Genomic DNA, 24,291 nt, shown 5'->3' with positions numbered 1-24,291 from the left:
TTTGAATATGTTCTGCCTGACATGCTACTTCTTTTAGGGAGTAGCACTATTAGGAGGTGTGGCCTTGTTGGAGGAATTGTGTCACTGTTGGGGGTGGGTAATGAGACCCTCCTCCTAACTGCATGAGAGTCAGTCTTCTATCGGTTGACAGATGAAGATATAGAACTCTCAGCAACTTCTCTAGTGCCATGCCTGTCTGGACAGTGCCATGCTCCTGCCCTGATGATAATGGACTGAAGCTCTGAACCTGTAAACCAATGAAATGCTGTCCTTATAAGAGTTGCTTTGGTAGGTAATAAAGAAAACAAAACATTTACATCCAGGCTCTAATTTGCCTTTCAGTTTCATTTAGAGAACATATACACCAGAAATTTAGGAACGGAAAGCTGAACTTGTGAGGGGGCAAAGGCCAGGAGGCATGGGAAGGAAGGTTGAGCCAAGTGATGGTCCACTGGGTGTGCGCGAATGGATGGCGCCTGTCTTAGTTTGGACTGATAGAACACAATTCAGTGTGCGGCTTTAAGATCAAGATATCATCATATTCATTTCTAAAACCATAGATGGTCTCATTTGAACCCACAGAGTTTCCTGGGGTTTCCTAATCCCACTAGAAGACCCTTCACTCTTACATCTAAGTCACCAATCTCAATACTAAAGTGCCTATATATTCCCAAGTTCAATCCCTAGCAACACACACAATCACAGACACACACACAATCACCCTGAGATTTCATCATATGAGCCATACGAATTTTAGTGTGTTTTAAGTCTATAGTAAGCCATGTTCACTCTTTCACAGCCGTTAAATGAGTCAGTGCCCGTGAAGTGATTAGAAGGGCACCCGACACTAGAGAAGCTCATTATTACTCATTTTGAACTCACCTTTTGTTTTTAAATGCTTTTATTTATTCTTTGAGAATTCCATACATCCTTACCATCTTCCACTACCTTCCAAACCTCCACCCAGGTCCTCCCTCACCCCCACCTCTTCCTGTTTCACTTTTAAAACCGAAAACAACAAAAACAAAATAAAACCCCGAAATGAGGAGTCTGATTTGTGTTGACTAGCTTCTGAACACGGGGCCTGCTCTGGAGTGTGGCTTGTATACCCAGCGTCACCAGATTGGAACAACACTGCCCCCACCCCCACCAAAGCTACGGTGAACAGCTTCTTGACCAAGGGTGGGACTCTATTATCTGTGAGTCCATAATTCCCTGTTCTGTCTGGAAAACACTCTTTCCTGGTGCATGCTGTCTTAGTTAGATTTTAGTGCTGTCAGCAGACACCACGGCCAAAGCAACTCTTATAGTCCAAAGCTCCTTTGTAATAAGTAATGCAACGAAGTCGTTGCCAACAGACTGCCAAAGTAGTCGGTGGTCCCCTGGCTGTGCCCGTGGCTCTCTGGAGCAGCTCTGGACTTTAGACTGACGGACTAACCGAAAGTCCCTTCCAACCCCGAGTGCCCTGCCCCGTGAGCTACGGCCTGGCACGGGTCTGCTTGCTTAAGGAGGCCTGCTAGGGCCAACCACCCACGCTGCTTAGGGTGTGATCACACCCCGGGGCAAGTCCCGGAGTGCCCTCCTCCCCACCGCCAGCCCGTGACCCGCCGGCCTGCGGAAGTCCCGCCCCGGAGCCTCCCCAGCACGCCAGGCTCCGCCCCGCCGCAGCCGCTGTCCGCACGCCGGTGCTGATCCACGTAGAGGACGCTCGTCGCCCCGGTGCGCTTCCGCGGCCGGATCGAATGAAGATATAGTCACCGAAAGCCCTTACATAGCTTGGTAGAAGAGCCAGGGCGGCGTCAACTCCAGCGGAATCCGGCCCGCGATGCCTCTCGAAGCCGGCACGCTTGCCGCTTCCGTGAAGCAGCCAGGCCCCGGGGCCGCCGAGCTCTGAGGCCGCGCTCGTGCCATGGCCGCCCGGGGAGGAGCGGGCCCGGGCTCCCGGCACCGCGCGCTCCGCGGGCTGCTGCTGCTCTGCCTCTGGCTGCCCGGCGGCCGGCCCGGGGAGCCCGCCGCTCCGCCGTCCGGAGTGGATAGGCTGCTTCAGGACTTTCGCCGCCAGCTGCAGCGGGCACGGCCTCGCGAGGAGGTGGAGCTGGAGCTGCTGGGAGGTCCGCGGGAGGATTGCCCCGGTGCGGGCGGCACGGCGGTCTACCGGGCGGTGCCCGACACCATCATCCGCACCCAGGACTCCATCGCGGCGGGAGCCAGCTTCCTGCGCGCACCCGGGACCGTGCGGGGCTGGCGGCAGTGCGTGGCGGCCTGCTGCTCCGAGCCGAGCTGCTCGGTGGCCGTGGTGCAGCTGCCCCGGGGGCCCAGCGTGCCCGCACCCATGCCCGCGCCCAGCTGCTACCTGTTCAACTGCACGGCGCGCGGCCGCAGCGTCTGCAAGTTCGCGCCGCTCCGCGGGTACCGCACCTACACCCTCAGTCGCGCCGGGGACGCCGCCGGGATCTCCCCCGAGCCAGGTAAGCGCGCGAGGAGGGTCCCGCCTGCTATCAAACAAGCAAAACCCGCTGCCTCCAGGGGATTAAAGCTGCGAGTAACCGGGAAAGTGGCTCACTTTTTGTTTTCTTTCAGACTTTGGGCTGACCCTGGGTCCGTTGGACTGGCTGCCTTTGAAAGATAGAAGGGCAGATCCGAGCAGACTGGCGGAAATTTGATTTAAGGGGCTATCTCAGAACCTTCTTTGTCCGAGTAAAGATCATTTTAGTTTTATTTTGTCTCATACGTTTTATAAAGAGTGTTTTACTGCAGGAAATTGCAAGGACAAGATTTGATCAGATGCAAGATTGCTCCCAACACCCACTCCTGCTTCCTGGTTTGGCTCTTTGCCTGCACATACTTACTTCAGATAAAATAGGGAGGAAAACTTGCCACTCGGCCTCTGTTCCTTTCTTCCGTCCCTCGCCCCAAAAATTTCCCCACATTCGTGACCTTGTTAGTTTTGTGTCCCACTGAATTTAAGGAGGGCCGGCCGTGTGCGGAGCTCCGAACTGGGGTTTGCTGGGCTCAGCAGTGCATGATGGGTATTGTGTAAAGTTTGCCTCTCTTTAAAAGACCTAAACAGCTTGCCCTGTGATTTTTTATATCAGATGCTCTAGAAGAACCAAGACACAATGAAGGGGCAAAGCAGCAGAAAAGCAAAATGTATTCCCTCGGGTTCTTCGTGCTCATCTTTAAGAGATTTGCATAGCTATCGACGCTTTCCTTAAACCCGAGGGAAGAAAAGTAAACAGGATTAAGAGTAAGGCCAAAAGTAAAAGCCATCTAAGTGGTTTTTCTCCTCCTTTCTTCCTTTCTCTAGGGAGTTTGCAGTGACCACAGGCATGGCCTCTTCTCTGGGGAGCATTAACACGCCCACTCTCTGGGAAGCGCTGGGTGGGATGGGCTAGAATATTGGTCGCTCTCCTTGAGTTTGATGTTCAAAGCTATTTTAAGCTATTTGCTATTCCTCACCACAGCTCAAAGGTCAAACCCTGTTGTATGGAAGGCTGACTGGGGGGGGGGGGGGGGATATGTTGTAGAGGGGGAGCAACCCGCCTGAGGGCCACTCAGCAAGTAGTTTGCTGAGCTGAGCCCCGGAAAAGCTCACAGTGCTTTCCCTAACAGCCCTGAGGGTCTGTCACTCTCAAGCTTAATGAGGCAGCTCTGTTAGAGATCAAGAGAGATTTCCAAGTCCTCAGTCCTTGAGTCTAGGCTCCTCCCATCTAAGTCCCTGGTAACCATCTTGGACTTGAATGCCTTGCTTCCCCTTTATAGCTCACATTATGGTAATGACCAATCGTGGCTGTTTCCTGTGATGTTTCCGGGCAGTATAGGTGTCTGTGGTATCGTTATAGAACCTTGGTTGGCTGGTGTGATTGACTGGGGACCAGAACCTTTGTGCTGTTTTGACTAAACTATCCTGAAGTTCAGTGTCTCTGGGTAGAGCTGGGAAAGGCAGCCCTTTTCATGCCAAACCAAAGCCTTGGGTGAAATCCTGCCTTCCTCCAAGCAGACTGCCCTCTGCTACTTTAGATAGGACTGACCTTCCTGTTCAGGGCTGACCCCTCCGCAGCAAGGTGACTTATCTCCACCGGCCTCTTTTTTTTTCATGAGCAGTAATCACTTATAGTTCATAAACAATACTAAGATTATTTTGTTGGTAGTGTTGGAGAGAAGGCATTGATACAACTCTGACCACACATGAATCCCAGGTGGATATTTACTTTTTTCTTGTCCTGGCCATCCTGGACTCTTTTCATAGAACTGGATAGCCTCAGACTCACAGAGACTCACTTGCCTCTCCCTCCCGAGTACTGAGATTAACACCAGCATTTACATAATTTATTTTCTTACTGTGTTTATGGACATGCCTGTCACCGAATATGTTTGGAAGACAGAGGCAAATTTGCAGGAGGTTGGTTTTCTTCTTCCATCGTGTGGGTCTTAGAGGTGGAATTTAAGTTATCAAACTTGGCAGCAGGTCCTCTTATTTACTGAGTGATCTCACAGACCCTATATACACAAGTATCTTAAAATTAAGCCACAGTCTACTCCAGTAACTTCTAGTTAGAAAAACTAGAAGCTAAATTCAGTATTACCTATCTGAGAGGAACAAGTCTTCAAATCAGTTAAGTAGATCACAAAAGAAAGATTTTGTACAAATTCACACACACAAAAAAAGTGTCAATAATAAGGAATTGCAAACAAGAGTCTAGGAAAATTGACAGAGCTGAGGGTTAGTTTGACAGAAGTAAATGAGCAAAGGATTCAGGTGAACAGTTTCCTAGTGAAAACAAGTTAAAGACAGTCAGAGACTAGGCAGAGCACAGGGACAGCACTTAGCCGGCACATTGGGGGCCTAGGTTCAGTCCCCAGTACCATTGGAAGGAGTGCGGGGGGGGGGGTTTCCAATGTAAATGTCAGTTTACACTTACCAAACTAACTAAAACAAAAACCCTTAACTTGGCACACATGTGAGAAACTATAGACTCACGGGCATCCACATTGTAAACTGGTACCAACCTATGGGAAAACAACTAGGAAATAATGTAGCGAAGATTTAAAATACCCATTTTTTCTAGGGTAGTGGTTCTCAGCCTTCCTAATGCTGTAATACAAAGCCTCATGTTGTGGTGACCCAACCCACCATGAAATTATCTCTGTTGCTACTTCATAACTGGAATTTCGCTACTGTTATGAATTCTAATGTAAATAATTTTGGAGACAGAGGGCTGCCAGAGGGGTCATGACCCACAGGTTGAGAACCACTGTTCTAGAGAAACAGTATAACATGTTTATTGTGGCATTTTTACAGTGATAACGTTGATGAACTGTAAATGCTTCATTCAGACTAACAGTGAATATCAGGTGAGGGGATGCTGGCCACGCGACCTGGTACAAACTTACCAGTAAGGGGCAGTAAAGGTGCACGAATTTAATCACAGCCCTCGGGAAGCAGAGGCAGGTGGATCTCTGAGTTCTAGGCCATCCAGGTCTATGAAGAGAGTCCAGGACAACTGAGAGCTCTATTACACAGAGAATATCTATCTCAAAAAATATATATATATATACACATGTAGTATATAAATTATATAATATGTAGCATATATTTATTATATATTATAAATATTATATAATTATATAATGCTCATGCAAACATTCTACTTAATTAATTTAACATTAATTTTATCAATTAAATGATAATTAATATATTATTATTATTATTATTACTTTTATTATTATTGTATTTGATCATTAGTATCCTATGGGAAAGACAGATGGGATTCCATATACTAAAAATAATGAGAATCATACTGGAATTCTGGATACTTTTTCTTCAGTGATGCAATTTTTTTAAAAAAGTGATTCTTCAGCCTGGAAAGGAAAAACAGACAGGCACAGATAGCCGTGATGCCTTCCCTCCGTGTATAGGGCTCTCGTCCCTGCTCTGGCCCCGCCCCATAGTTTGTTTCCTGTCTTTTTTTATTCCCCAGCCTGTGCGCAGCCTGTGCACCACTTGGCACAGACTCAGGAGCTCTATCAGGAAAGCTCTATTCGCAGCAGGGTGTTGGGAATGAGGTCAGCTAACCTGGCTCTCTAGAGTAAATTCCCCCTTGCCGCACTTGGTCTCAGTTAGCGTGAACCTTATTTCGCCTCTGTAGGTCTCACTCACTGTTTAGTTTTTAGAACAAATCAATGTTCCCGTAGTGCTTAACATGCTCAATTACATTCTTTTTTTTTAATAATGAAAACTTGGGATTGCGTTTATCTCACTCTCGGACAGTGCTGTGCTTTGTTTCTGGGACTGTTTCTGTGCAGCTAGGCTCTGGCTTGTTTCAAAACGCACGTAACAGTGTCATTAGCCTGACTGGAACTGGGGAGAAACTGTTTTCTCAGAGGTCATCAGAGGTCAGGTTAGACAGTGAGGGTTTCCCTGGGCTCTGAAGTCACATCCAGGATGCACTTAAACGGAAGTCAGTGACGGCCGTGACTTCTCTTCAGGAAAGGCAAGATTAATTTGTTTCATGACAAGCAAGATGTCTCAGGGCTTTCCTCATCCTTCCACGTAAAACCTTTGACAGATTTTTCTTTTTAAATATTATTGGGTGCTGAAGAGATGGCACTGGCTGCTCTTCCAGTGGGCCTGGGTTCAATTCCTGCACCCCCCCCCCATGACCATTCACAAGTGTATGTAACTCCAGTTCCAGAGGATGGGACATCATCACACAGACATACATGCTAGAAAAACACCAATCCACACAACTTAAAAACAAATCATTAAAAAGAATTTTTTTTAAAATGGGGCTGGAGAGATGGCTCTGTGGTTAAGAGCACACTGGGTGTTCTTCCAGAGGACCCGGGTTCGATTTCCAGCAAGCACGTGGTGGCTCACGACCATCTGTAATGGGATCCGATGCCTTCTAAATAGCTACAGTGAGCTCATGTAAATAAATAAATCCAGACAGACAGACAGACAGACAGATGTCTTTGGTAACTAGTTTTCTACAGCTACTGCAAACAGCTGGCCCTCCACGCTTCCTCTTCCACGTGTATCACTGCCAAAAGTCTACGTCAGAATGGGTTGCTGGTCTATTGTTTGGGCGTATAAAGGGGACACAGAGGAAGTTAGCAGGAAGATTGATTTCAGCTGACCGTTTATTCTCTTTGAGGTTTTTCTGCAGACAAGATATTGTTGCTCATCGGCTGGGGAATCAGAGAGGGGTACCTCTTATGTCTGTCCTCTTTTACAGGTGAGGACGAGCCCCCAGTTAGCAAGGCTGGGAAGGATGTGGTTTTACATTTGCCCGCCGACGGGGTAGTTCTAGATGGCCGAGAAAGCACAGACGACCACGCCATTGTCCGTTATGAGTGGACGCTGCAGCAGGGTGACCCGTCGTCAGTGGACATGAAGGTGACTTGTTATTCCTGCTAACACAAACTGATGCTTTGGGGAAGTGGCTTTCTGGAATGTCCTTCGTTGTCAGTCCCTAAATGCACACAAACAGGCGGAGTGTGCTTAAAGTGGACAAGCCGTAAAATCGATTATCCTAAAAATGAGTTATTCAGTAAACTCCCTTTGGTGCTCGGCAAACAGCTTTGATTGTTTGCGTGAAAGCTTGCCAGGGTCTTGCTCCTTCGGCTCAGAGGAAAAGACTTAGGCTGTGTTTCAATAATTCTGGTCCTTTTTTAAAAAAGGCTTTTTTTTTTTCTTAGTATAAGATTTGGGTAGTGGCCAAGTATGATAGCACATGACTGTAACTCTAGTGCTCAGTGGGTTGAGGCAGGAGGATCACAAGTTCAAGGCCAATCTAGACTATGTCACCGATTCCTGGCTACCCTGGATTAAAATTTTGCCTAGAAAGCATGAAAGGAAGGAATGTAAAGAGGGAGCCGAGAATAAGAGAATGAATTCTTTCTTTACATGATCTGGAAGCATTGCACACAGCAGTTAATCCTACTTACGGACACCGTGCTAAGAAGCGAAGTGGGTAGCGTGGGGTTGTCCTGAGCCCTGCCCTGCAGCAGTCTCCCTTGGCCACAGCTAGATTTGCTGTGGGTGGAAACAGACCATTTGTGAGGGGGTGCCTGCATGTATCAGCCATGAGACAGCTGGAGTCATCTCCAGAGAGGAACACTTCCAGACCACGCCCCTTAGAGAGGTGGTTCTCAAGCCCTTTCACGGGGGTGGCCTCGGCGCATTAGAAAACACAGATATTTACATTACTGCTCATAACCGAAGCAAAATTATAGTTATGAAGTAGCGACACAATAGTTTTATGCTGGGGGGGGGGAGGTCACCACACCATGAGGAGCTGTATCAAAGGGTTGCAGCTTTAGGGAGACTGAGAACCCCTGCCTTAGAGGATGACGTAGTGAAAAGCCAGTTTGTACCGGACTGGAACCACAGCCATTGGTTGGACCCGTTCAGAATTGTCCCCAGCCTGTCACCCCGAGTTCTTCCCAGAGCACACTCCCCAAGAGTCATCGTCCTCTGCCCTACTTTTCCAGAAGCAGAAACTCACTTTAAATTGGTGCCTCTCAACCTTCCTAATGCTGTCCCCTTTTGTACTGTCCCTCACAGTGTTGGTGACCCCTCCAACCATGCAATCAGTGTGTTGATACACTGTGACTAAAATTTTGCTACTGCCAATGAATCATAATGTAAATGTCTGATACACAGGATACCTGATATGTGACCCCAGTGGGGTCACGGCCCACGGGTTGAGAACCTCTGTCCCTTTGGAAAATGCTGAATGCATCTTTCTTTTCTTTTCTTTTCTTTTCTTTTCTTTTTTTTCTGTATAAAAACCCTTGTACCAATTTTCAGGCCACCTACCTTCTAGCCTAATCTAGATGCTCTTAGATGTATATTCTTCATAAAATCTGAACCCTCTCCCCAACCTGATTTCTTCATGGAAGCTGTGGTTCTTTCTGACCCACTGTTAATACCCTCTTATGATCTGAACATCGGTCTCAGTGCCTGTTAATGAAGACAGTTGCATGAAGTGTGTTAGCAGCCGTGTCATAGGTTAGCCGTGTCATGAGTCTTCTGTTAGCAAGGTTTTACCACCTGCTTCATCTTTCCATCTCAGCCTCTTCTTTCCCGGGTTTGTGTACTTGACTGACGGCCTGTGTGCAGGGTCTCCTTCCTGTCTGTCTTCTTTCCATTTCAACATTTTGGTTTAGTTTGTACACTGGGAGTAGCTTCTACCTTGGAGTGTCATCTAAGATTTGTGTTTTGTTTCAAAGTTACTTAGTATCGTTTCTAAGGAGAAGAGGAGTGATGGCTCCTCGTGGGGAGGGGAACATGCGCACTCCTGGGCCCTCTGTGCTAAGCCCTCTTCCCTAAACCTGTTTGTACAGCAGGTGCCTCAGCCAGGAACCCTTCGGCTGTCCCGCCTGAAGGAAGGAGCTTACGTCTTCCAGCTGACGGTGACTGACTCCGCGGGTCAGAGAAGCTCTGACAATGTGTCTGTGACCGTGCTTCCCAGGCTACACCCTACAGGAGGTGAGCAAAAAGTCCTTCCATCAAGTCCGCCCTGGCCAGCCAAACCCAGCTTGGTCGTGGACGGATGATGTCAGTGGGATTCACAGTTCCCAGGCTCCGCCTTCTTATTTTCGGTGCTTGAAGTTTTTGCTAAATTGTAATAGCAGACGTGGGCTCCATGTTGAGGACCACTTGGGCCCCTCTGGTTAGAGTGTAGAGAACATTCTCAGAGCATACACCATGAGCTACAGCATCCTGTGGGATGATCCTCTGCCTCTCCTCTTTGACCTTGTTAAGGACAGTGCCTAGCTTTTCCTAGGAGAGGAAAGATAGAGGGTCCTTCCGATACGTGTGTTTAAAATGTTTGACCGAAGACTACACTTTAAACAGTCCAGCAGTGGAATCAGAGGGCAGAGTGATGGTTAAAAGCTGGGGTCATTATGTAGGAAATACTGTAAACATTCCAGTTAAACAGATGGACTGGGGTTAGTGCATGCTGCCTACGGCTGGTAAGAATGTATATTTCAAAAGTGCCAAAAGGCAGGTTTATATTCTTGCCACATACAAAACCAACTAGTTGATAAGGTGATTATTTACCGACTTGGTCTAGTCAGTACTAAATATTTACATACAAATATAGTATACACATATATACATCTATGTATATTGTATGCACATACACATCCCCTTGGGTACCATATATATATGTATGTATATATATATATATATATATATATATATAAACTCTTGAACTTTTGTTTTACTCATTTTCAGTCTTTTAAACTTCCAGTGTGTTTAGTAAGATGTGTGATGTCTTTTATTCTGAGTGTGCACATGTGTGTTCGTTCACTGTGTGTTCCTGCACGCACAGGGATGCGAAGGCCAGAGGACAGCTTACCGGGAGTTGTCACTCTCTTTTCAGCATGTGGGTTTCTGGAATCGACCTCATGTTCTCGGGCTTAGTGACAAGCCATCTTGCAATGTCCCTTGGATACAGTGGCTCGGAACACGAGCACATGCAAATTATTTATGAGTAAATTTGAGGTGTGTGTCTATTATGACGCTGAAAACATTTGGAGACCTCTACTCCAGAAACAGATAAAGTATAAATGCTGATCTGTCTCTAAAACAGTAGAACCCTGCAGTCTGGGGTTTTCCGGCCATGGTCATGTAAGATTGCTTACTGATCAGCGCCCTCGTTCCCACTTGCTCCCCCTGGTGGCTGTCACTGATTCTGCAGGCCTAAGTTTTCAAGGAGGCCAAACTGAGCGCTGTCTCAGCAGCTCCTACTTTGTCCTTTAGGATCAAGCACTCTTCCAATCACCTTGCTCCCATGCAGGGTCACTTTCCAGTCTTCTGGTTAGCAGCTTTTCAATAAAATAAGTGTTAGATTCCGTTTGTACATATCAACTGTGCTTAGCTTTTGCTGTTAGTGGAATGTCATATTAATCTGCTGGTCATCTTCCTGGAAGAGCCATTTAGTCCATCCTGTCACTCTCAAATTGTAGAATTCCCAGGGGGCTGTAGAGATGGCTCAGTTAAGAGCACTGGCAGCTCTTCCAGAGGTTCTGAGTTCAATTCCCAGCACCTACACAACAGCTCACAACTGTCTGTAACTCCTATCCCAAGGGATCCTTTACCCTCACACAGACATAAACGCAGTGAAATCACCAACGTACATAAAATAAAAGTAAATAAATAAATAAGAAATTGTAGGACTCCTTAAGACCAGCTTCTAGCTGGATACCTATCACAAAAGAGTTACCTGGTTTGTTTTGTATTGTTATGTTTATGGATTTTCCCCGGTACGGTGGTGCACACCTTTAACCCTGGTGCTCAGGAGGTAGAGGCTGGAGGATATCTGTGAGTTGGAAGGCAGCCTGGGCTACAGAGTAAGTTCCAGGACAACTCAGGCTACATAGAGAAACCCTATCTTGAAAGACCAAACAATATGTGTGTGTGTATGTGTGTGTGTGTATTCAGTTTTTATGTGCATTGATGCTATGCTTACTTGCACGCCTGTGTGCAGGCGTTGGACCTCCTGAAACTGGAGTTACAGACAGTTCTAAGCTGCCCGTGTGGGTTCTGGTCCTCTGGAAGAAGCCAATGCTCTTAATCACTGAGCCGTCTCTCCATTTGATTCTTATTTAGCAAAGTTGTCTCAGTCAGAAGTAGAGAGCACTGCCTTTCAAGGGAATGTCTGTGACTCCTACGAATTACACGGCAGACCAGAAGCTCCCGAAATTCCCAAGAGGGAAAAATACCATCATTTCACGAAAATATATTCACACCACCAGTAGCTGTAGAGTGTCTTCTGCGACACTAGCAGTCTGGTTGTTTACTCACAGGAGTCAGCAGCAGAAAGGTAATTTAGTTTAAAAAAAATGTCTTAGAAAAAAGAACTTTGCCAGAGGTAGTGGTGCCGTGCAGACATTTAATCCCAGCACTCGGGAGGCAGAAGCAAACAGATCTCTGTGAATTTGAGGTCAGCCTGGTTTACAGAGCTTCTGGGATAGCCTGGGCTACATAAAGAAAACCTATCTCAATTTTTAAAAAAAGTGAACAAGACTTCAGGGATAGCCTGGGCTACATAAAGAAAACCTATCTCAATTTAAAAAAAGTGAACAAGACATCAGGGATAGCCTGGGCTACATAAAGAAAACCTATCTCAATTTAAAAAAAGTGAACAAGACTTCAGGGATAGCCTGGGCTACATAAAGAAAACCTATCTCAATTAAAAAAAAGTGAACAAGACATCAGGGATAGCCTGGGCTACATAAAGAAAACCTATCTCAATTTAAAAAAAGTGAACAAGACTTCAGGACACAGACTATATAACGTGGTGCTGCTACTGAAGCACGGTCATCAGTGGTTGGGATGGTGTCAGGTGACCCATCTGACGGGGCCCCATGATGGATGGATGAGTGATTGGATACCAAAGAAGCAGAAGTCAAAGGAACCAGGGCAACAAGGGTTTGAAGAACAGTCTTCGGGCTGAGAGCTCTGGGGCAGCCCTGAGTCCAGTGAGAGGTGACAGAGGGACCCTCTGACCTGCTCTGTTCTGTCACGTTCCTATCCCTGCCACCTCACCATGCTTGATGTCCCCTTGCCCCTGACAGGGGATGTTAACTTGCCCTGCATCCCTGTGACCTGAGACTTGCTCACAAACAGGATGCTCCAGTGCTTGCTCGCGCTACCATTTCTTCTGTGACGATGGCTGCTGCGTCGACATCGCCTTGGCTTGTGATGGCGTGAGGCAGTGTCCAGATGGGTCTGACGAAGACTTCTGTCAAAACTGTGAGTCAGTTGTGTGGTCTTATCAGGCAGGGATCTGGAAAGGGCGGCACAGGCAGGCCGGTGTCTGTAAAATATCTCCTCACATGCCCTTTTTACGAACTGGGGTGGGACTGGCAAGATGACTCAGTGAATCACGGCGTTTGCTGAAGTCTAACGATCTGAGTTCAAGCCCCAGCACCCCTGTGGTAGGAAGAGATAGTCAGTTCTCACAAGCTGTCCTCTGATCTCCACCAGGTAGTGTGACACACTTTAAAAAAGAACCTGAAGTACATTAATAGTTGCCTTGACAATAGTGTGTGTGTGTGTGTGTGTGTGTGTGTGTGTGTGTGTATGTGTGTGTGTATTACAGTCTTGCCACATAGCTGACTTCACATTCACAATCCTCTAGCCTTAGCTTTCTGAGCTCTGAGATTATAGGCCTGGGCCTCTACCACACTTGGCATTGCTTTTATAATTTTTAGGAGTTGTTTATTACACACTGGGGTATGGCTAAGTTAGACTTATCAATCAGCTGTATAAGGTTATGTACCTAAATGCACCATAAGAAAGAAGAGCTATGGTAAATAACTCAGTAAAGTCTGGTGTAAGGAAGGAAGGGGGAAAACAGGTCTCAAAACATAAGGTATAGGAACTGAGGATGCAGCTCATAGTTTAGTACTTGCCTTGAGTGCATGGGGTCCAAGGTCCAGATTTAATTACAACAAAGGAGAGAGACTGGAAAAGCAAAACGAACCAAAAATCCAAGAATATAATGTTGAGTATGTCCATGTTAGGAAAGCCACTAGAAGAGGAAAAACACATTGCCCATTTAAAAACCAAGCAATAGTTTTAGTGGGCTCAGCATGTCTTAGCTGAGTGAGACAGTAGTCTTAAATATCCATGATTTTTAAATCAACTGCAGATACAGTGATTTTAGTTACCCTTCAGAAAAGAAATCCAAGGCTGAGATAGTAGTTCTTCAGCATCCATGTTAAAAAATAAATAAATGCATGTGTGTCATCCTGTGGTGGTCTTCCTAGTGCTGAGGAGGCAGAGGCAAAAGGATGGAGAAAGCCTACAGGTCAGCCAATCAAGCCTTCAGATAAGTTCCAAGTTCTAGGCCAGAAAGAGAATCTGTCTCAAAAACAGAGGTTGATGGGTTGATGGTATCAACATACGTACACACACACACACACACACACACACACACACACACAAGGAAAAGAAAAAGGGAGGAGGGAGAAAAGAAGGAAGAAAGGAGCCCAGCAAGTAACTGAGTTCTTTCACAGTGGCTCTGGACCGCAAGTTGGTGACACACACAGTGGCTACTTCTGCCCAGCCAGGAGCCACAGGATTAGATGAAGGTGAAGGAGACCCCTGGTTGGAAAAATCGCAGAAAGCCACTACCCACAACCAACCAGCTACTGTATCCCACCCAGAGAAGAGGATCCACTCCACGCAGAGGGCTCCAGAGAGTCAGATCAACCCTGTCCAGCCAGGTAAGGACTCAGCGTGAGTTCTCCATGACTAGTGTCTCATCCATTGATGTTAATATGGTTCAAAGTCATATTTGATGCTTGAAGACCATCAGGAAACTGTGCTCTAAAGATGGAATGATAAGAATCAAAACGAAGAATTTGGCCAAACAAAACAGAAAAACAACCCTGACATTTGTACTGATGAGTTTACAGTTAAGGAGCTCTAGAGCTGTATGTAGGGGGAAGAGCCCTTGTCTCGCATCCAGACGCCTTGATTTGATCTTTCCTCAGTGTCCCTGAGGGATGGGTCCAGGACTGGTGAGAACCAAAGTTCAAAGACGCTCAATTCCCATCTATAAAAGTAGCAATAGAGGGCCTCGAGGCAGCCCAGTGAGCACAGGCACTTGCAGATCCTGATAACCTGAGTTTTACACCCAAAGCCTCACTTGGTAGAAGGGAAGAACTGAGCCCTGCAGATTACACTCTGACCTCCACACACGGCCATGGCATACCCCCTCCCCACTTACATACAAAATAAACAACTGTACAAAAAAGCTAATTTACTATATACATCCTCCTGTATACTGCAAACCACCTCCAAATTACATATAATTTCTAATATAATGTAAGCGCTAAATAAATAGTTCTTATACTGTATTTTTTGGGACTAATGACAAGAAAAACAATCTCTATGTGTGTTTAGTTATAGGCACCATTTTTTGTGTGTGTGATGAGGATTAAAGTCAGGGCTTTATGCATGCAAAGCATACTGACCGCTGAAATAAACCCTCAGCCTAAGAAACAGGCTTTTAAAGGTTATATAGGGCACGTATAAATGTCTGGTTGCACAGCGAATTGTGCCTAGGAGGCCCTGCGGCCCTGGCATTCGGGAGTACAGAGCTCCAGTGTGGCCTTTGCTCAGCACCTTGTGTTACAATGGCCAGACTGTCACCAGTGTGGTTGCAGCTGCAGGGCCTCTGCGTGGTCCAAGTCTCTCGTTAACAATGCTGTCTCCTTGTGTCCGGTCTAGCTGGAGGAAGGAAGTCAGGTTTCCAGGTCCACAGAGTGATATAAAGAAGTGTTGTGTGCCCGTTTACACAGGCTCTAGTTATTGGCAACTCAAGAACTTGTGGGTTCTGCCGCAGATGGGCCAAGTCCTTCGAGGCACTGGGCTGAAACCTGTGAGAAAAAAAACAAAAAACAAAAAACAAAAAAAACAAAAACAAACATTTTTCTGCAGGCAGGTGTGGTGTTCTTTCTCTACTAAATATACCAATACCTCAGGCCATAGCTTATCTTCCGGGGTAACTGTTGTATAAAAGGTCTTTGTGTAGGAAATGTATCTACTTATTAACTTATGTAACACTGAGAGTCCAACTCAGGGTGTCATACATTGTAAACTATCCTACCAGCTTTAAGAACGTTATTATTTACTTTGAGATTCAAGTCGGATCATTTACTTGTCACTCTTTGTACGTGGTTTTTTTTTTTTTTTTGTCATGGTAGAAGAGAAATTTTATTGTGGATATATGAGAAGGCACAGCCAGAGGTAGGGACATCTGGGAGAGTCCAGAGTGGACGTAAGCAGACAGAGCTGGGCCGTGAGGGGAACCAGGGGATCCAGGTGCAGCATCCAGGAGGCCAGGGTACAGAAAGGACACTTGTCACTCTTCAAGGCTTATCTTTGACTGGACTCAGGAGAGCGCACAGGGGTGACAGCCTACACCTTTTGGCATTCTGTTTGTGGCATTTTTCCTTGAAGTCTTGGTTCCCTTGGCCATACGTCTAGAACATTCTACAGCGTCTTCCTCCTTTAGCGCATTGTTTCTTCAGAGCCACACATCGGTGCCTGGGTTGCAGGACATGTGAAATGATGGATGCCAAATCTCGGGTGCTGTGGTCCTGGGAGTCTTACCTTCTTAGTTTGAGGGTTTTCAGATAGCAAATTGATTGCCTTCCTCCCCGTCTGTCTGTCTGTCCCTGGCATCAATAACTAACTCTCTTAGAAACTCCTTAGTCCTCCACGATCCATCTCAGTGTTCTCTTGAACTGCTCACCCCTCATCTAAACCTAACGCAAGCTATCGTCAAGGGTTAGGTCCCTGAGATTTTGAGACTCCCTTTCCTTGCTTACTTACGTCTTTGGAAAATGTCCTTTATACCAACCAGCGGATTCCTCTATGTTTCCACCTTTTTTTTGGATACACAGGGAGAGATGGTGATCTTAGAACACCACTGTACAGGAAAATATTTGAATATTATTGCAGTGATTCAAGATGGGGCAGGGTCCCAGGGACTTAAACCAGGCAGAGCCTTGTGTGTGCTAACCCAGCTCTGGGACTACACTGTGTCCCCCTCCCCAGCTGTGTTATTAACCTTACTTCGTCAGGAGAAATATACATGATAATCATGCTTTATTTAAGTCACTTCTGGGCCGTTTGGAGAGAGCCTCTTCAAAGTGTACTGGGACCTCCGTATGAAGATGAACAAAAGGAACATAGAAATCACTCACTGTGCAAGCCCCTGAATTCTCCATTTAGTATGTGTCACATGGAAATCTTTCCCCAAAGTTTTACTATGCTTGAGTATGGAAGAATAAACCACCAAGTCAGATTCCTCAGGTTTTGACACAACCCCTGAAATGGTGCTGACCAAGTTTCTTCACCTCACATAGAACCCCCCATAGAGGTCATCTTCTTTTTCCTCCAGGATGCTGGGATTAAAGGCATGGGCCAACTGGCCTTTGTTTACTTAAAAATACTTCCTGCCACTCCTCCCTCTAAATCCATCTTCTAACAAGTAAACAAGGTCCTGGAAAGATTAATTAGTGGTCAACTAGGGAACCCAAGGTCGGTTCCTGGCACCTCCATCAGGGGATTCACAACTAACCTCTGTGGGCACCCACATACATGTCATACACAAACAAACATATACCTGAATTAAAAAAATAAATAAAGCTGTAATTCTATATTTCATGTGTGTCATGTAGAAACCTTTCTCTCCTACTTCCTGCAGTTTTGAACGTGCCTTTAACACATCTCCGCTTGCTCTCCACAGATGATAATTCCTCAGGAAAAAAACAAGAAGAAGGAAATTACGACCTCAAGTCCAAGAGTGGCCAAGCAGGAGCGGAGCACCCAGCCCCAGAAGCAGGTCAGTGTATACCTAGAAACACACTATGGAGCAGTGAGGTACAGGACTGACTGCCGAAGCCCCGGCAGGATGTCGGGTGGAGCCATGGGTGTTGTAAGATGGCCCGTTTCTCCCCACAGCCCCAAGCTCCTTGCTCAGGTACCACATGTCTGTCTCCTCACGTCTTCTCCAGCAACTCCTCCAACTCCTGGCTCTATCCCAGAATTCTTCCTGAGTTTCTGATGTTCTACTTTCTCTTCTGCTCTTTCCTATAGGCCATAGTGTTTTTAACTGACAGGTCACTTGTCCATACAATACATGAGAGTTCATGTCGATACATGGCCCAGACTGTCTTCTTATCTTCGTGGTCACAGCACATCACGTCGCCCGAGACAGTGGCCTACTGTCTTCAGCTCTCGTCTGTCTTCCCCATACACTTCCAGGGATCACTCTGTGGGGAAGGTCACACTTGTGATGCGAGGGTTAAGAATACAGGCTCAGCCGGGCATGATGGCAAGCTTGCTGAATCCCAGCACTCAGGAGGCAGAGGCGGGTGGATCTCTGAGTTCAAGGCCAGCCTGGTCTACAGAGCGACATTCTGAGTTGACATTCTGGCTCTGCCACTCAACTCAACCAGGCAGGTTCTTCTCTCTGTACCCCAGTGACCTTAGGGGGGGAGGTGACAGTAGTGACCATTTCTGCTTCACAGGGTGACTGTGGGAAATGAACACAGCACCGTGTTTAGCATGTACTGCATGGTTCGGATGTAATGGTGGCTGTAAAGATTGAGTTATGTGTGAGACTCTGTGGTCTTAATGACAGAAAATGACGGGAATGTGGGGGGCACCGGAGGCAGGGGAGCACCGACACCTGTGAGGACAGCTCCATCGCTGGGCTGTTTTAAATCAGAAGGGGAAGCACACTGACAGTCCCGTTGAGAGGCTCGAACCCTGCGTGCCACATCAGCAAAAAGACCTAGTGGGACAAAACGGAATCCCTAAATTATCCGTCTAAAGATGGCACAGCTGTCTCTCCACCCTAGAAGTGTCTTTGTAGTCCATTGTTCATCCCCTTTTCATAGCTGGGCAATACCTAGACACAATGCTTACCCAACTGATGTCTCAGCACATTTCAGGCACCCGTCTGTGTTCCCCTGCGGCCTGCTGGCCTATTGAATTGGGCTGGAATAAGACTCCCTGTCACCTGTCAACAGTGGAGCCGATGGCCACGTGTCTCTGGAGCCTCGGTTCTAATTCACGCCTGTTTGTTCAGGTTGTTTGGGTGTTTGGAAATATCATTCCGACTCATACGAGCGGACTAGAGAGTTCATCATCTTAGATTCTTTTATGATCCAGAGTGAGGCTTTATTAAGACATCTTAATACACATTTAAGCACGGGTATCAGTGAGAGACTTTACTTTAGCTGGTTACGACTCTATCTGTCTTTTAGAAGGAGTAGGAGGGGGGAACATAACTTGAAACTACCCAAGCTGAGAGTCTTGGAAACACTATGACAACTAAGGATTAAACGGCAAGAAATAAATGAGGTGGGGTGGGCCATCCCTGTATCCCTTAGGATTGTAGCCTCGGGAGACAGAGTAGGAGGGAGACTTACAAGTGTGTGACCAGCATGGACTATATAGCAAATTCCTGATTCAAAAAAAAAACAAGGAGTTGGGAAGATGGCTCAGTCAGCAAAGTCCCTGCCATGTAAGAACAGGGACCTACGTGTGTTCTGTGGCAACCATGGAAGAGCTGGACACGGTCACAGAGGTATGTGACCCTGGCCCTAGGGAGCTGGCGATGGGTGGAGCTCACGGAGCGGCCACTCTAGCCAATAGATGAGCTCTGGGTTTATGAGAGACCTTGTCTCAAAAGATGGAGTGAGATAATAAAAGATACTCAGTGTGGACCTCTGACCTGCCCACATGTGTACATGCACCTGCAAACACATGCACACACACACACACACACACACACACACACACACACACACACTACATATATCTAAACAATAACACAAAGAAGCTGGGCAAGGTGGCTGTGTAAGAGCAGCAGTCGGGGGAGCTGGACGATTGCCAAGGCTAGCCTTGGGCTGTGAGTTCCCAGGGCTCTGGAGTGAGGCTTTGTCTAAAAAACAAAACAAGAAGGGAAGGAAAGAACGCTGCAGCAATGGGGAGGCAGCTCAGTGTGTAAAGTGCTTACTGTGTGAGGATGAGTCCCTGAGTTCAGATCCCCAATGCCCAGGAAAAAGCCTGGAAGTGGTGGACTATCCCTGGAACACCAGCGCTTCAAGGTCGATATGAGTTCCCAGCCAGCCAGGGTAGCTAGGTGAGCTCCAGGCTCAGTGAGAGACCCCGTCTCAAAGAATAAGATGGAGAACAATCTCTCTCTCTCTCTCTCCTCTTCCTCTCTCTCTCTCTCTCTCTCTCTCTCTCTCTCTCTCTCTCTCTCACACACACACACACACACACACACACACACACACACACACACTCACACAACTGTACAGACACACAACTCAGTTTAAAAGGAAAAGAATATGTTTCAGTGTTTTGGCAAGCACTATATTATAGATCGGGGGGGAGGGCGGAAGGGAAAGTTGCAGGAGAGGGGAGGTAGAGAGGAGAGAGACCTAAACAGGAATTAGGAACCTCATACCTGATTTTTGAAAAAAGAGATTTTCATGAATTTCATATCTGTTTAGTCATGCTCTGGGGGCCTGAGCCACAGGGTTAGGATTGTGATTAAGGGACTAGACCACAGGCTCTGTCCTGAATGGGTGATGGATGCTCTACCACAGATGATGTTAGATGCCCCAGTTTTCATTGTTTGGAAAGTGGGTACAACATTAGGACCAGTTTGTGTGGTTGTGAGAATTAAGTTACTTCACCTCTAAAGCCGGCATATCCTTGGGGCTGGGTATTTTTGTGACCAACCAAGAATATAATTGTATTTTGATTAGTAGCACTTAGGCCAGTGTCTGGCACATGGAAAGCTATTAATGTACACAGAATAAACAAGCAAAACGAAATGCATCGGAACAGAGCTGCACGTGGAGATGTTGGCTCCTCTAGTTTCCCCAGTTGCAAGAAGGTGCAACTAAAAATAATCTCACCGTATCACAAACTGGCCTGATCCAGCTGACTAGAGCAGGGCAGACTAAGAATAGAGGCTGAGGTGACAGCAGACCAATCTGCCATGCCCCTTCCAGACCCTGGAAGACTACGGGCTATTCTGGTCTGCCACCTAGGACCAGCGCCATGGGAAAACCAGCCAAAGTTGCACAAGCAGATTTTTACAACTTTAGTTTTAATTAAAATATAATGACATCAGTCCCCCCCCCCCCCTTTCTCCCATGCTTTCCCCACTTCTGGAAAATTCATGGCCTCTTTTTATTATTGTTACACACACACACACACACACACACACACACACACACACACACACATACATACAATTTGCTTAGTCTCTTTAGTGCTGCCTGTGTGCATGTGTTTTTAGGGCTGACCGAGTGTACCAGCATATTTAAGGTTAGTTTTTAATAAATGATCTACCGGAGGACAGTAGGATCCCTCGATTTAAAAAAAAAGCTTAAAAATTTAATTTTATGTATATGGGTGTTTTGCCTGTATGTATGTCTCGGTACCACACAAGTGCCTGGTACCTGTGGAGGCCAAAAGAGGGTATCAGATCCCCTGGAATTAGAGTTACACATGGTTGTGAGCTGCCATGTGGGTGCTAGGAACTGAAGATGGGTCTCTGGAAGAGAGGTAAGTGTTCTTAACTATAGACCTATCTCTGATGCCCTGGAAATTAATATCTTAAGCTCTGCCAGAACCAGAAATGAGGAGTTAGACTACAGCTAATGAGAAAATGATCATGTATGGCCACCTGTCATGTATGACTATGATGAAAACATTTCTCAGGGTCACAGTCTCCAGGATAGTTGGAGGTAAGGATGATGTTGCTGCAATGTTTCTCTTCCTGGTGCTGATTTTATAAAGGAAAAAAAAAAAAAAAAGAAAGAACTGTAAGAACCTGGTAGAGAATTTGGTTCAAGACTAGAGAGTCATACACAGGGGAACTGACCTTCCTGTGCCTTTGTCCGAAAGCAGTAGCAAAAACTAGAACCAACCGGAGTTATTGATGGGGTGAATTAATGCATGCTGAGTATCGCATGGTAGCCAGTAGCCCCCACCATCGCCAACCACTTACCGGCACTTTTTTTCTTCAAACCTTTCATAGGTGCGGTGCTACCCCTGGCCTTAGGTCTGGCCATCACTGCTTTGTTACTTCTCATGGTGACATGCCAACTCCGACTGGTGAAGCAGAAACTTAAGAAAGCCCGTCCCATTACATCTGAGGAATCTGACTACCTCATCAACGGGATGTATCTGTAATAAAGTTATCTGAGCAGCTGGGGGCAAGGATGGGCATCACTTACGATCTGTTCTTTGGGTCCTATCATTAAGACATTTTGTTTTAAACTGTGCTAGAAGACACTGCAAACACAAGCCTCGGTTTATCATGAAATCATTTTCCTGGGATGTCTAATGTCTTGAAAGGTAGAGAGGAATTCATGAGATTTGAAGCTTGTTTGCTGAGACAGGAAGTCAGCATGTCTCGACGTGACAGATGGAAGTCCTGCCTTTCATTTATGAGGTGCCAACTGCTGGTCCCTAGCAGCTTCCCTTGTCTTCTGGGCCCTCCACTGAGTTCTCATGAGCTCCACTTTCTTTTCCTCTGCCAAATACCTCTGAAAGGGGATCTTAAGTGAATTTACACTCAGTGAGATGTTACCAATGGCAGGTCTGTCTGGATGTAATAATTATTCTGAATAGCTCAGCGATGTCCCACGGGGGAGGAATACGGGTCCTCCACCCCTACCCCCTACACTCTATGCTTCTGACATCAGATCATGGTGGTAGCTGCCACATCTGGCTGACCTTTGAAGAATCACTTTTGGTTAGGGGCAACTGTAAGCGGTTATGAAATGAGAGCAAGCTGGCAACAGAGGACAGGGCTTGGCAGGCAAAAGCAAATAGAATCCCAGCCGTGGGATACGTGAGGACAATCTGCCCAATGCTTGCTCCATGGTGTGGAGCAGTGTGGCTGCTTTACATATGCACTGGTTTTCAACATGAACCTTCCTGATGAAAACGTGCAAACTGTCAATCCAAACGGTGATGTCTGGGTGTTTGTGAAAATGTCGCCTGGTCCAGGCATCACAGACTTTTCAATGGAATGAGCCAGATGCTTCTCTTTGTGTGTTTTGCAGGGCTGGAGGGACCCAGGAGCCTGTTTATGCTAGGCAGGCACTCTACTGCTGATCTATAGCGCTGCCCTCGCCGTTCTTTATGTCATTAAAATGTTGTCATGTACAATCAGCTCATGTCAGGATGTATTTCCAGAGCAGAAAGCACTTTTGCACAAATTATCCCTTGCAGGAAACTAGTGTCCATTTAGCATCTCCAAGTTTGTAGACAGTAAAGGCAGATTTTCCCATCGACACTCAGTGCCAGGCTGTACATGCTAGAGGTTATCCTGAGGGGACTGCAGGGTGTGGTGCCCCTCAGGGTCCCGAGTTTCTTTACCCTAAGTGACAAACGTTACAACACACTGAAAAACACTGTAGACTCAATGTAAAGTAGGTGGTTCCTTTAACAAGGGGTTAATTTTGGTGAGGGAATATAACCTATGGACATGTATTAACTAAAGAGTAGTTCTAGTAAAACAAATGTTTGCTTTTGTCTCTCGAGACTAACTCTAGCCTTTTGCTGTTTGGAGCTGAGCAGTGGTGTGTTACAGCAGCAGTCACAGATGAACGGCGTGAGTGAGCCTACATTCTGTGATGCTGTGCGGCTCATTTTTATACAGGTCACCTATAGCCATACCCAGTGAATAGAAACTGATAAGGCATGTTTCTTCCTGCACATCTTTTATATACAAAGAAGCTTCACTCCAATCCAGCACTGCTGTTGTTTCAAAGTACTTGAGAAAAGATGCTTGTATGTACCAGTCCTTCAATAAACTATTTTATTCTTATGCCTTTAAAAAAATGCTGTCTTACAGATATTAGGTTACTAAATTTGCCCGAACTATAGCATTTGGATTTAATCATAACAACTCTCTTTTCACGCAGGGACACCCCAAGCCACGTGAACTCTGCTGGAGAAGATCCAGCCCTGCCTAGTGCTCTCGTCCTTGTAATGGCTGAGTTGTTTGTCCCCCTTGCTCTCTTTGTCACACCAGTGCCTCTCACGCACTGGGTCTGCTCTTTCCTGTATCTTCCCTCAGTCCAAACATCTCTATAATGGTCCGTGTTTCTATTTGCCCCTCAAGATGGCTGCCCATGGCGGTCTGCCTGTTGGTGCCTCTGACTGGATTGCTCATGTAAACATCATAATTTGAATCCTTCCCTTCATGTCTTCCTTCAGTGTCGTCCCAGGGATGCTCTTAACATAAGCCTTGACCCTGAGCTTCTGAGATTACGGGTGGCTGTAAGTTATCGCCCCTCATCCCTTAATGTCTAGGTTTCATTCCCATTTATGTCTCTTCCTAGCACAACTACCCTTATGCTGTTGGACCCTAGGTTTGTACAGTTTCAGTACTGCTCTGTCTACCAAGGGGAAAACAGTGCTTTGTTCACTAATGACCTCATGAAACTGGCTTCAAACTTCTTGCCTCATGGTTTACTCTCTAAGCTCTTACCATAGTTGGGCCTGGCACTGTGCAGGAAAGGGATAAAGTCACAGTGATTTCCAGGGCTAAATGCTGTTAAGAGTCTTTGGCTAAGCAGGAAACCAAAGATGACAAAGATAGACACCCACAGCAGGCGTCTCAGAAATGGACTGAAGTCAGAGAACCCCTTGTGACATCAGGACATTGAGACCCCACTGTTTAATTCAGTTTTAACCAGGTGCTGTAG

General features: G+C 46.4%; 1 protein-coding gene across 2 annotated transcripts; it reads left to right on the top strand.

Annotated features, from left to right (window-relative positions):
• Positions 1-1,782: 1,782 nt before the first annotated feature.
• On the top strand, positions 1,783-23,406 carry LRP11 (LDL receptor related protein 11). 2 transcript variants are annotated; one of them, XM_080941810.1, is made up of 7 exons: positions 1,783-2,468; positions 7,239-7,399; positions 9,355-9,496; positions 12,647-12,772; positions 14,041-14,250; positions 17,286-17,381; positions 21,609-23,406. In XM_080941810.1, the coding sequence occupies exons 1-7, from the start codon at positions 1,910-1,912 to the stop codon at positions 21,761-21,763; spliced, it is 1,449 nt and encodes a 482-aa protein (XP_080797936.1). In that variant the 5' UTR covers positions 1,783-1,909; the 3' UTR covers positions 21,764-23,406. The 2 variants fall into 2 exon arrangements, with proteins under 2 accessions (XP_080797936.1, XP_080797935.1); XM_080941809.1 differs by having other exon boundaries at positions 9,352-9,496.
• Positions 23,407-24,291: the final 885 nt, after the last annotated feature.

Source organism: Micromys minutus (genome assembly GCF_963924665.1).
Source record: "Micromys minutus genome assembly, chromosome: 30".
NCBI classification, from domain to species: Eukaryota; Metazoa; Chordata; class Mammalia; order Rodentia; family Muridae; genus Micromys; species Micromys minutus.
Note: the sequence above shows the minus strand (reverse complement) of the source record. Positions and strands in the feature narration are given on the sequence as shown.